The sequence below is a fragment of the Dromiciops gliroides genome, chromosome 2 (assembly GCF_019393635.1).
Source record: "Dromiciops gliroides isolate mDroGli1 chromosome 2, mDroGli1.pri, whole genome shotgun sequence".
Lineage (NCBI taxonomy): Eukaryota > Metazoa > Chordata > Mammalia > Microbiotheria > Microbiotheriidae > Dromiciops > Dromiciops gliroides.
Genome location: NC_057862.1, coordinates 522702426 through 522716305, shown reverse-complemented (window position 1 = coordinate 522716305; position 13880 = coordinate 522702426). Strand labels below are relative to the sequence as shown.

The 13880-nt window shown below is 41.4% G+C and overlaps 1 protein-coding gene across 2 annotated transcripts in view; it reads left to right on the top strand.

Annotated features, from left to right (window-relative positions):
* Positions 1 to 13880, top strand: part of ADD2 (adducin 2) — a 186570-nt gene that overhangs the window by 146218 nt on the left and 26472 nt on the right. For both annotated transcript variants that reach the window (XM_043981669.1, XM_043981670.1), the window contains exons 10-13: positions 3307 to 3564; positions 4235 to 4354; positions 5486 to 5575; positions 8055 to 8220. In XM_043981669.1, the coding sequence (XP_043837604.1) occupies positions 3307 to 3564; positions 4235 to 4354; positions 5486 to 5575; positions 8055 to 8220 (634 nt within the window). The remainder of the gene's footprint in view (positions 1 to 3306; positions 3565 to 4234; positions 4355 to 5485; positions 5576 to 8054; positions 8221 to 13880) is intronic.

Genomic DNA, 13880 nt, shown 5'->3' with positions numbered 1-13880 from the left:
CACAGAGAGCTCAAAAAATGACCCTTCTGCTATACTGTACAATACAGAATCTGACCAGGTCTCTTCTCATGATGACCTCCAGTACTTGTTGTATAGGATGGAGTGTTAGCATCCAGACTCCCACGCATCATTCTTTAGAGCTCCCAATTTAATACAGAGCTAGATCTAGCCCTCTCTTTTTTCTCCCTCTCCCTCTTTTTCCCCACTCTCCTTTTTATAAACTAATTCCTTCTATATAAACTAATTCTATAAATAAACTCCTCCCTTTGTGTGAACCTTAATTTCTTTTGTAAATACATGCTACATCACAAGCCTCTTCAGGCACTTGAGGGCTAGTTTCTTCCCACCCTTTCACCCTACTCTAATACTAACATAGGCAGTACATCCCACTGTTTTTATGGGCCTAAAGAATAACTGGTAGCTATGAGCAGCAACATGTTCCCTTTAACCTTGGTGACACTACTTTTCCTCAGGCTGGCATCCCATTCCTAGCCCTGAATGCTAAACAGCAGATCTAATATTCAAACCCAGGCCCTCTGATTTTTACAGTGTATCAGAACAACCTCACAAGCCAAACTATAGTTGGAAGATACAGCTATAATAATCATTTGATAATATTCCACGTAATCCAACAAACATGTATTAAACATCTTTTATATACAAGACACAGAGATGAAAAATTATGTAGCTCCTGCCTTCAAAAAGCTTACATTCTAATAGGGCATATACACAAATAAACACAGTTCAAGGTAAATGGCAATGGTGAGAGAGAATAGATCCAGTCAGAAGGCTGGATTTGAGTGAATTTCAGGAAGGAGAGAACACTTTGGGCTTGGGGGATCAAGGAAGATTACAGGGAGGTGGTGGCACTTGATCTGAACCTTGAAGGAAGAGGTTTTCAAAGGTGGAAATGGAGGAGTGCATCCCAAGTACAATGAATAAACTGTGGAAATTCATGTATGTGAAAAAGGGCAAAGCAAGAACAAGAAACAGCTAGTCTAGAATGACCGAAAAGTGGATTATAGAAAAAAAAAAAAGATAAGGCCAGAAAGGGAAGTTGGAGCCAGGCTTTGGAAGATCTTGAATACCAAGATAAGGAACTTGTACTTTATCCTATAGGCCGATAGGGATGGCCTGTTTCAGAGAGGATCCTTTGGATATAGTGGGACTATAAGTAGGATCTGGTTTCCAAATTTACTCTCAAGCCACAAACAACCCTTTGGGAAGCTGGAGTAAGATATATTGACTTTATTCAATTAAAGTTTTTTGAAGCAATTTTGAGAACCATAATAATTTTGGCCAGACAATTCTATTTATAGAAATCTATACTAAAAAATGATGAGATAACTAAAAGCACCAAAACTTACTATGTTTTTAAAGCTCATAACCACAGAGTAATAAATAACATAAGCAACAAAATGACAATGCACAGTACCTGGCACATAGTATGCACTTAATGTTTATTCAATTGAATCTATATCATCCTAAAAGAAAAGCAAACACAATCCCATCTTAGTTTTTTTATTATGCCCTGATTTTACAAATAAATTTTAAAATTTGCCATATATTTATTTAATCCCTGTATTAGCTCCCCCAATAATAGGCTCAGTGTGGCTATTGATGCTCCACCTGATAAAATCATGCATATGCTGACAGTTATCATTTAGTTGTTTTCCATTATGTATTGACTCGTGACCCTATGTGGGGTTTTCTTGGCAAAGAAATTGGAGTGGTTTGTCATTTCCTTCTCCAGCTCATTTTATAGACGAAGAAGCTGAGGCAAACAAAGTTGAGTTTCTCAGGGTCTGAGGCTGGATTTGAACTCAGGTTTTCTTGGCTCCATAGAGCAGGTAGGTGGCACAGTGGATAGAGCCCTGGGCTTAGAGTCCGGAAGACCTCGTCTACAAAATAAGCTAGGAAATAAGAAGGAAATGACCAAGAAAACCTCCCAGATTGGGGCACAAGGAGTTGGACACTATTGAAATGACTGAACTATTTCCTGATTCCAGGGGCTGAACTTTATCCACTACGCCACCTAGTGGCCCTATGCTGACAATACCTCAGCTCTAGTTTTAATCTGAATTAAACAGACTTACTGCCTAGGTCCCACTTTCCAAGAGTCCCTATAATCAGTGTGTCCTTGTATACTTGGCACCCATCTTTTATCAGATGCTAGAACATTGTTTCATATATTGATCTCTTGCCAGATCTAATATTTTCAAATGCTAAGTGTCAGTTCTCAAAAGGGACAATCACCTCAATGACTAGCTGTCAGGTTCTCATGATCTAGAATTACAAGGTCCAGTTAAGTGACTCCTCTAGTCCAAGAACTATTAACTTCACCCAAACCTCAGTGGCCTCGGTGGCTCTCCAAGCTTTTAACAGTCTGGTAAAATGGCACCAGACAGTTGGGTGATCACATTGCTCAAGTGATAGATGTTAATGGCTCAGGAATGGCGAGGAAGCATCACACACCCACAGCAGTATTATGGTGTGTGTATATGCCCATGGAAAGAAGTGTAATCTCTTTAGGCATCCAAGGCCCTATGCAGTTTGGTGGTCCTCTGCTTATCCAGTCTTATCTCCTATTACTCTCTTCCATATGCTCTACTCTGCTCTAGCTCAGGTGTTCTTAACCTGGGGCCCATGGACTCTGAAGATTTCTGTGGATAGATTCCTGGAGGTCCAAATACATTGTTATTTTCACTAGCTTTTGGTTTCCCTTGCAATCCTATGTATTGTATTTTATACATTTAAAAACATTGTTCTGAGAAAGGATCCATTAGGCTTCACCATTCCAACAAAGGAGTTCATGGCACAAAAAGTGGTTGAGAGTCTGTGCTCTAGGCAAACTCTCAACATACCTTGTACTTTCTCTGTGCCTTGGTTCACATGCCTCTTGTGTTTTTCACCTCTTCAATCCCTACCCACATTTTGAAGCACAATGTAAATGTACTCTAAGCTTTCTCAAGGCCTTGTTTGTCTTCTCCTCAAAGCTTTATGTGATCTCCCTTATCAGGGATGACCAGTTCCCCTTCAGGGAATGCATACAAAACTCTGCCCCTCTTTGATGCTTATATCACATGATAAAAATGTGTGTATTGTTGTCTGCATATATATCTTAACCTTCTACTCCAGAACTCTGTGAGGACTGTTACATGGCTCATATAAAGTTTCTCTCCAGTGGTTAGCTGTATTCAATACATTAAGCACTTATTTTATTTTCTGAAGAAGGTGCAAGGTGACAGGTGTTTGCTCAACCCATAATTTCTCCAAGGTAATTTACTTCTACTTTTCTCTTCTTAGGGTTACCGAACAGGCTACACCTATAGATATCCTTTTGTCCAAGAGAAAGCAAAACACAAAAGCGAGGTTGAGATCCCAGCCACTGTCACAGCCTTTGTTTTTGAAGAGGATGGAGCACCCATCTCCACTCTGCGGCAACATGCTCAGAAACAGCAGAAGGAGAAGACCCGATGGCTGAACAGTCCCAACACATACCTTCGGGTCAATGTGGCAGATGAGGTCCAGAGGAACATGAGCAGTCCTCGGACCAAAACTACAGTAAGGGTTGAAGAGAGGGCATAGTTCTTACTTGCTTAATGACAGAGAGCACCGTTGACAGGGTGCCTGACCCTATTCATTGATGAGTCTGGAGGGTGGCATGCTCACCCTAGAAATTATTTGAGCCAATATCAGATTGTACCAAATTCTCTCCCTTGGGTAATCCCAAGCTTGCTAATATTATCAAAGAACTGGCTACATCTATCCCATAGCTCTGCCTCTTTTGTGGATAGTAGTCCCCATCTAGTTAGTCTAAGGTCATGACCTAATTGAATTTTTCTCTTTAGTCTCTTGCTCTCTTCTCTTGTTTTGAGTTTTAGTGAATTTCAATGGACGTGTGAGCATAGCATAATGGAGCTGATTACACAAGGACTTTACTCATACCCATAGAAGTAAATGAATAAAATAAATTAAAAGTAACTTCTATAAGTCTATATGTCCATGGCTCCTCGTAGACCTAGATAGCATTTAACTGTGCTATATAGGCTTGTCTTAAACGTAGGAGTTCCAAAGATACAGGCCAGGTGCTTAGATTCAGACCTATCCATCAGGAGAAACAAATAGTACTGAACACCTCTCAAGGACAAGTAGATTGTAGATTTCATGGAATGTGATCTTCTTCAGCCTCCTAATTCTTTTGCCTAACCTGGTCTGTGTTGATTTTGGTCAGTGGATGAAAGCAGATGAAGTGGAGAAGTCTAGCAGTGGAATGCCAATCCGAATCGAAAATCCAAACCAATTTGTGCCTCTCTATACGGACCCCCAGGAAGTGCTGGAAATGCGAAACAAGGTAAAATGATGCCTGGTTATCTCCTCTGTTTGTGCCTCATTTGGTACTATTTTAGGGTTTACAATTGTGTTTTCCAGGATGAGCCTGGGTCCCTGATGCTGCAGATTCTTCATGAACTGAAGATGCCTGATTGCTGCCTCTGAGAAAGTGATGCAAATTGAATTTCTATAAATCAAATTTTATTGTTCCATTGGCTTATGCTATAATTTCATAAATGGCTTATTTAATTTTTGATTCCATGGCCTCACATCTCAAAAGCTCCTTTCTCAAATAATATTTTTTAATTGTTTGAGTAAAAGGCTACTTTGCCAGGACCCAGAGATCTCATAGAGAATCTACCCACCTGTTCCCACTTGGCATCTTGCTCATCAGAGTCCCAGTTTTGTAGTATTGCAAAATACTTCTCATCATGATTAAGGGATGAATTTATCTTGAAAACAAAAAATAGATAGTATTATCTAATAAACACAATATGCTTTCATCCATTCATTCAACAAGCATTTATTAGGCATGTACCGTGTAAAGAAAACTGTACTTAGTCTTAGGCAAAAAAAAAAAATTAGACAGGACGCAGTCCCTGCCCTCATGGAACTTAGGGTTTGACAGTGGATAAGTTTTGTAAGGCATGGGAAAAGGAGAATAAAGGTCATATTGGGGGTAGCAGGAGGTTAGAGCATAGACTAGTTTCAGTAGAGTGGAGAGCATTTAAAGGAGAGTGATATGAAATAAGGCAGGAAAGATAAAATGGTGTCAGAGTGTGGAGGGCCTAGATTTCCAGGCCAAGTAGTTCTAATACTTGACTACCATAAGCAGGGCAGCTAGGTGGCTCAGTGGATAGAGCACCGCCCTGGATTCAGGAGGAACTGAGTTCAAATCTGACCTCAGACACTTAACACTTACTAGCTGTGTGACCCTGGGCAAGTCACTTAACCCCAATTGCCTCACCAAAAAAAAAAAAAAAAAAAGAAACCAGAGACCACCTAAAGGACCTTCGTGGACCACAGATCTCTAGAGCACACTGGAGGAGCACTATCTAATACCAATTAAGTTACCAGGAATGGCATCGTCTAAAGGGCCCACTCTTCCACCACTCTGAACTAACAGCTGGCTCTCTGTTCTTTCCCTTTTCAGATTCGGGAGCAAAATCGTCAGGATGTGAAGTCAGCAGGTCCTCAGTCACAGCTGTTGGCTAGTGTCATAGCAGAGAAGAGTCGGAGTCCGGTCAGCAACCAAAATTCCTTTCTGAAGAGGAAGCATTTTCCTTCCATTCTGTTGGTTGTAGCTTTTAGTGAGAAAACAGAAAATGGTGGGGTAGAGGAAGGAGCAGTGTTAGGTATCCTAACTCATAGGATTAAGGGGCATCAGAGGTTATGTACTCTGACCCATTCTTCAGCTAATCAATCAACAAGCATTTGTTAAGTACCTACTATGTGCCAAGCACTGTGCTAAGCATGAGGAATAAATTTTTCAAATGAGGAAACAAAGGCCTAGAAAAAGTTAAGTGACTTGTCCAAGGTCACACAGGTATAAAGTAAGAGTTGGGAATCAAACCCAGATGCTCCAATTCTCAGTTCAGCTCTTATTCCCCTCTATCACTCTACCTCTTCTCAAGCCAACTCTTCCAATTAGTTCCTGTATGACTGTGGGAGAGGGTCACTTCTATTCCCACTTAGCCCAAAATTTTATTCTCTTAATTTATCTCAGGGCTTTTTGGTTTTTGAGAATAAGAGAAGCCATTTAAGCCCCACCCCCTGCCATTTTTAATTCTGCAGGCTATAACAACACATTTTTTTTTCTATCCCTGTCTTTCTCTTCCTGAATCACAATTCTGGTCTAGTTTCAGCCTGAGTCAAAGCTGAGTCTTGGGGAGTCAGAGCTATCAGCATCCAGACTCTGAACCCTTTCTTCAGAGACACCATGCTGTGAGGTCTTAGCTCAGATACCATGGGAGGAAGTAGGGACATAGAGGAAGCAGAGATTTCCCACAAGACAGGGAAGGGACAGCTGACATCCTCACTTTTGCCAACTTAAACCCAAAGCTGTCTTCCCTTAGAACAAAAGTTCTTAGCCTTTATTATAGCAGGCACCCTGGTAGTGGTCTGGTGAAACATGTGGATCCCTTCTCAGAATAAACTTTTTAAATGTATAAAATGAAATACTGAAAATTACAGAGGAAACATTTTATTGAAACATAATTATTAAAAACATTTTTACAGGGACAGCTAGGTGGTGCAGTGGATAGAGCACCGGCCCTGGAGTCAGGAGGACCTGAATTCAAATCCGGCCTCAGAGACTTAACACTTACTAGCTGTGTGACCCTGGGCAAGTCACTTAACCCCAATTGCCTCACTAAAAAAACAAACAAAAAAAAAAACATTTTTACAAACAAGTGCATGGAACTGAGGTTAAGAATCCATGCCTGAGAAAGGCTCCAATCTTCAAACTAGACAATTAGACTCATGGTAAGTGAGGAGAACTTCTCCAGATATATTGTTATAGGGCCACAGTGTGACCAGTAGAAAGAATACTATATCGGGAGTGAGAGGACCTGGATCTGAATTGGGCTCTTCCACTTCCTTTCATGTGATATTGAACAAGTCACTTTTCCTCACCAGCCCTCATTTTCCTCATCTGAAAAATAGAGGTTGGACAAAATGATCTCCAAGGTTCCTTCTAGCTTCATTTTAGTGCTTGAACTAGGATAGTATTTAGCAAAAGGGAGAAATATTCTTGATTCTTTAGGAAATCATTGCTCCTGACTACCAAGTCAAGGAATTTTACCTAAAGGTGAACAGAAGTCAGCACAGGCAATTTTTCTGTCCTATTTGGTAAAGCAGGATCAATGAATAGTTGCAAAATGGCCTGAGGTTCCCCCAATGCCTTCCTTCCCAGGATATAAATGGTTTGGGATTATGAAGCTACAGGGACTTGATGTAGTTTGCTAATAAGTTTTGAATAATCGCATCCCAGTCTCAGGATTTTGTGTGGCCACAAGAGCAATCAGTTGAGGAGCACAGTGGAGAGAGTGCTGAGCTTTGAGCAAGAAAGAACCCATTTCAAATCTTATCTCAGATATTTTCTAGCTATATGACCCTGGCTGAGTCATTCTTCTGCAAAATGACAATAATAATAACCCACCTCCAGGGGTTGTTGTGAAAATCAAATTAGATAATCTATGTAAAGAATTTTGCAAACCTCAATAAATTATATTGTTAGTACAATTAGTAGTATTCTTTGTATTACTCCCAATCTTGTATAGTCTAGCAGTGATCCTTCTGGGATTTTGGCTGACCATGAAGGTTTGAGCTGCTTGGAGAAGGACTGAACAGTGTTATCTGTTTATGCAAAATGCACAAGTACAGTATTAGAGCTGGTTCTTTTTTAGTCTGGGACATACTTTGGTTTTGTTCTTTGACATTACCTTGACAACCCTGCTTGATCTTTGAGACCCTAGAGCTTTTGCATAGGAGTCAGTCAGTGTCTAATCTTGGGTGGTAGTTAAGTGTAGATGGTAGAGTCAGCCCCTGGAAAAAACAACTTGATCTACTTATTTCCCAAGAAGGTGCATATCGGTCTGGCCCTGGCAGGATAACCAGGATTGTCGCCATAGAAACCCCAAAGAAAGTTAATTGAAAAATTCACTGGTAGGTTTAGCTCTTCATGTTCATTGGATGTGACATATTCTGTGTTTAACTTTCAGTCTACAGATAGCCACCTGGCCTCCAAGGGTGACACAGATACCAAAGACGACTCAGAGGAAACAGTGCCTGTGGGACCAGAACCCCCAAATCCTTTCAGCCAGCTCACTGACCAAGAACTGGAGGAATATAAGAAAGAGGTGGAGAGGAAGAAACTTGAGCTTGATGGTAAACTGGGATCAATCATGATTATAGTAGGGATGGCAAGGGTCTCTCAGAGGTATTCTAGAGCCTAGCTTCTTAAACTGTGGGTTGTGACCCACAGTTGTTGTGGGTCACACAGGGGTTGTGTAACTGAATGTGAGGGTTGTGAAAAATTTGGCAGCACTGAAAGGTTTGGGTCGTGGAAAATGTCTTGGGCAAAAAGGGGTCACAAGTAGAAAAAGTTTAAGAAGCCCTTCTCTAGAGTAACACAGTAAAGGGGAGGGGGAGAGAACAATGGATTCCAGTTTTCCCACAGACTAGTTGTACACATCTGGGCAAGTCACTTAATCTCTAGCTTTAGCTTTTTCATGTATAAAATGAGGACACTAAACCCTACCATATCTCCCTTTATCCTTTTATGAGGCTAAAATGAGATCATAGGATTTAAAGCTTGAAGTGACCTTAGACTTCTAGTCTAATATAATTTTACAGATGGAAAAAAAACTGAGACCCATAGAGAAGAGTGACTTTCCAAATGAATGTGAAAAGATTCTCAAAATAAGTGTTATTTATAGTGTTAGTCCTATACCCACCTACCTCTTTAGATGAGAAAACATTCAAGTCATTTCAGGAAATGGAGATTCTTTCCTGTTATTGAAGCCTTCCAGAAAAGGAGATACTACAGTCTTTGTCATTCATCCATGGGACCGGCAACCCTTAATTATCAGGATAGTCTTCCTTAATTAGGTTAACCTACCCCAATACACCTGCTCCCTGTTTCTTGTTGAAATGGATATGGGGCACTATCTTGTTTGTTTCCTTGATTCCTGACTGACACCAGGTGAAGGGAAGAGAACAGGAGGAGGAAGAAAAGGAAGAGGAGGAACTGTTTCTAGTTTATAAACACCCATGAATACATGTAGGACATGCCCCAAGTTGTCCTTAAAGAATGTCAGAGCTAAATCAGAACTTAGGACAATGGGCATTAGAACAATAAGAAACTACAGCATCAAATATCTGAGCTACAAGACACCTTAAAATATAGAACTTATATATAACATTATTATAGCTGAAAAGGACCTTAGATATAGCCCCTATTAATGTCACAGCTGGAGAGGACTCTAAAGAACACAGAGTATTAGAACTGGAAGGAATTCTAGAATGTAGAATGTCAGAACTGGATGAAAGTCTATATTCTAGGACATAGAGTGTGAAGACTGGAAGGAATCTTAACAGTTTTAGCCTAGAAGTCAGAGTAAAATCGGTTAGTCATTATTTAAGCACCAACTCTATGTTAGGTTCTAGGGATACAGCCCCTGTACCCCAGGAGTTTATATTCCATCTGGGGAAGGACACTAGAATGTAAAACAAGATAGGAAGGAGCTTCAAGTTCCCATAATGTAATCCCCTCGTGTTTACAGAAGAGGAAACAGGGACACAAAGTGACTGTCAAATGCTTAACGTCAAGAATCTAATAATAGCAGAGGAAGGAAGAAAACCAGTCGGGTCTCCTACCTCTCAGTCCACTGTATTTTGCATTATGCTTATTGAACCACTACTAGTGGTATCTCACTGGTCAGCACTCCAAACACAGAATAACCCAATTGACCCTAAGAAAAACATCCTGCCTCCTTTTTCTGGCTGAACCTCTCAGGCTTTGATTGTCTTTTACTCCTTCCGAAACCCCTTAGTAGTCAGCCCTGGTCCCAATACCTTCCTGTTCTATATTCGGCTACCAGAAAGGTGATCCATCTTTCTTTCTCACTGGGGAGGCCTTGGATAGAGGTGACAGATGGTGATGGAAAACTCAGTGCACCTGGTACCCAAATACCACAAGAGAACTAATTTATCATGTCCAGAAGTCACTTACTTAGAATGATTCAACATTCAGAACAGTATTTGCTTGAGTATGCTGCACTGAAGCCCAGAGTCCCACACAATATGGGGATTCCAGTGAAATAGAGGCTCCAAGAGAAAAGTATGATGTTACCAGTATTTCCTCTTCTAAAATGTTAAGTGTGAAATGTGGTTTAAAGAAACATGTTTCATGGGGCAGCTAGGTGGCACAGTGTATAGAGCACCAGCCCTAGATTCAGGAGGACCTGAATTAAAATCCAGCCCCAGACACTTGACACTTACTAGCTGTGTGACCCTGGGCAAATCACTTAACCCCAATTGCCTCACCAAAAAAGAAAAGAAAAGAAAAGAAAGAAACATGTATCACACGAGGCAAACTTTGGATAGGAACTAGAACTATGATTTCATTGGCACAGGAAATTCAAGGATGAACACCTCTACCGGTGTAGTCTTGACACTTTCTCTGCAACTTATAGTGTCAGAGAGTTGCCTAGAGAAGTTGTGTCAAACTCAAATAGAAACAGAGGCCACTAAACTATACATAAGGATTTCTGTGGGCCACATATTGACTTAGAAAACCCCTTATATTTATATATTTCTTTTTTCATTAGTACATCAACACATTAAGATCATAATAGGAAGTACATTTCAATCTGGTTCAGGCCACACTTGGGAGTGTTTTGCCTGTAGGAGGCAGCCAACTGAGTATCTGACACCCCTGGCCTAGAGTACTCTAAGAAGTAGAGATAGATATGCCTTGGGACATACAGCTGGTAGACATCAGAGGCAGGACTCAATCCAGGAGCGAGGCCTCCCGAGCTCCAAAGTCAGTTCTCTATAAGCATCATGTTTTCTCCCTTAAATGTGTAAAGAGGCTTAATTAGTCTATTTTTGCTGTAAAATTTCCCTGCCCATCCCTCCATCTTGATCTCTATAACATTCTATATCCCTAACCTAACAGTGCCAATATTTTGGTTTCTGTCAATATATTTCAAGCCACATCCTAAATATTAGCTGGCCAAAATGGTTTGGAAAACGCTGATTTAGGATAGATTTAGAATTTGCTGTTCAGTCATTTCAGAGTCTTTGTGACCCCCTTTGGGATTTTCTTGGCAAAGGTACTGGGGTGGTTTGCCATTTTCTTCTCCAGCTCATCTTACAGATGAGGGAACTGAGGCAAACAGAGTGAAGCTGACGCCAGGACCAGCACTGTATCCACTGTGCCACCTAGCTGCCCTAGATTCAGAATGCCAAAACCTAAAAAAAAAAAAAAAAAGCCATGAAAGGAAGTAAAAAAGCATTTATTAAGTCGTCACTATGCACTCTGTTAAGTGCTAGGAATAGAAATAGAAAGATGAGAGTCACTGCTCTCAATAAACTCACCTTTGGGCGGCTAGGTGGCGCAGTGGATAGAGCAACGGTCCTGGAGGCAGGAGGACCTGAGTTCAAATCCGGCCTCAGACACTTAACACTTACTAGCTGTGTGACCCTGGGCAAGTCACTTAACCCCAATTGCCTCACTAAAAACAAACAAACAAAAAAAATAAGCTCACCTTCAAATTAGGGGAAAGAACACATTTAGGAAGATTCATATGCAAGGCAAATGGAGAAGCCCAATTGTCCTTGGGAAGCAGAAGCAGGACAGATGACAAGGCCCGGTGATAGTTCCAATGGACTGACAAGTTCTAAAATAAGAGGCGTGCCTTGCCTAGGTACACACACCCAATCTAGTAGGTAGTTTATCAACTACAAACTACCGATGCCACCCTTCACTAAAGTCGTCCTCCAATACCTCATGTCCTCATTGTAGCACACAGAGAACCCTGGGCTCTTGAAGGTTGTGCCAATGGAGCATGATCTCTAGGAGGTACTACCAGAATGGAAAGGTTTCAAGTATAACTCTGGCAATAGCTCAAAGATCTATAATCCGAAACCCTGCTTAACTCGTCCAAAGGCTCACAACCAGAGGGCTGGCTAGTAGTGAATAAGAAATTTCTTAGCCATAGCAATTGATGAAGACCATGTACTAAATTAGTGTGTGTTTGTGTGTGTGTGTGTGTGTGTGTGTGTGTGTGTTGAAAGGGTTAGAAGGGAAGAGGAAGGGGCAGCTAGGTGGCGCAGTGGATAGAGCACCGGCCCTGGAGTCAGGAGGACCTGAGTTCAAATCCAGCCTCAGACACTTAACACTTACTAGCTGTGTGACTCTGGGCAAGCCACTTAACCCCGATTGCCTCACTAAAAAAAAAAAAAAAAGGGGGAAGAGGAAATTCTGTGATTGATTTGGTAGCAGGATTGTTCTTCCTAGATGAAATTGCAAATCCTTGAAGTATTACATCATTTATACAGTGCTAGGCTAGGAGGTAAGGATGATAAATGCAAATAGGACACAGTTCCTATTCTCAAGAAGTTTATAATTCCCTTGTATAGATGAAATATGCACATAAATGAATAATGATGTGAGACCATATATGCTAAAATGAGTGGTATGAGTAAGAGGTGCTTACCACCTGTGTGACCTCAGGCAAATCATTTAACCTGTCTGAGTCTCCAGTTTCCTCATATGTAAAATTAGGGGCTGAACTATATGATTCCCTAAGGTCTCTTCCACCTCTCAATCCTAGAATTCCCTGGCAATGGTGTGAACAAAGCCATAGAGATGGATGTAGTGCTTGGGATTATCGTTGAGAACCCCCATGAAATAGGGTGAGAGACTTTGTGAAGGCAGCAGTCTAGAGAAAGAACTCTTTATAAAATGGATTTGCAAAGGCCAGAATTTGAAAGCTAATGAAACATTTGTAAAGTATAAAACACTACAGTATATAAGCATATGATTATTGTGTGGTTATTGCTATTGAGTCTCAGTCAGCTGTGCTTTTTGTAGTCTTTATAGGAAAGGGCAGTGGGGTAGGGGACTTTTAACTCTCTATGGCAGAGCAGTGACTAGTGTGGGGTAAACAGGGTTTTATTCCAAGGCACTGAGACCCACTTCCTTCTGGGCATGGGAGACATTGCTCCATTGACTTGGAAGGAACGTTTTCTTCCTGTAATAACTGCTGTTCCCATATTTCATCTCACAATCGTCCAGTGGGTTCCATGCCTTCCCTTGCAAACCCTCATAAGGGCAAGATCTGGACTGCCCCTTATCCCATCATGACCACACCCTATGATCCAGCTCTCCTCTATACCCCCAGTCCTAGCATGCATGTGCGCGCTCACACACACACACACACACACACTCTCCTTTTTCCCTAAGTGAAAAAAGTCCTCTTGTCCCATCCCAGTTTTCCCTCCCGTACACTCTCAGTTCTCGTGGATGACTTCACCTCTGATCAGGCCATCTGGCATGATTTTACTCATCTACTTCCTTGTTCAGTCCATTTTCTCTCTCTCTTCATATATCTTCTCATCTTTCCCTCCAGCTCCTTGAAGAGGGTTTCCTCTTCTGCATAGCTACTGCACTCAGATATCTGGCATTGTTTTTAAAGCGAGACTATTCCATCAAAAGGTGGCTCTTTATTTCTGTGCTGTTCACATATCACCTTCTGCTCAGTCATGCAAATGCTGCCAGGGTTTGCTGAGCTGCCAAGAGGATGCTGTGTCCTCTCTTTCTGCCTCTTTCATCACCTGATTCTGTTCTGTTCTGAGAGGAGAGGTTTGCCTGAAGGAGAGAGCATGCAAAGTCGGCAGAGTGAACTCGACCTTCTTTCCTGCAGTCCACAGTTCTGTGGAACAAGGGAAAGGCAGCATGGCATGGTGGGGGGAGAAAGGTCAGCCCAAGGGAGAGTACAGCTATGTGAGTCCTAGTCCTGGCCATTCTGTGACTCTCT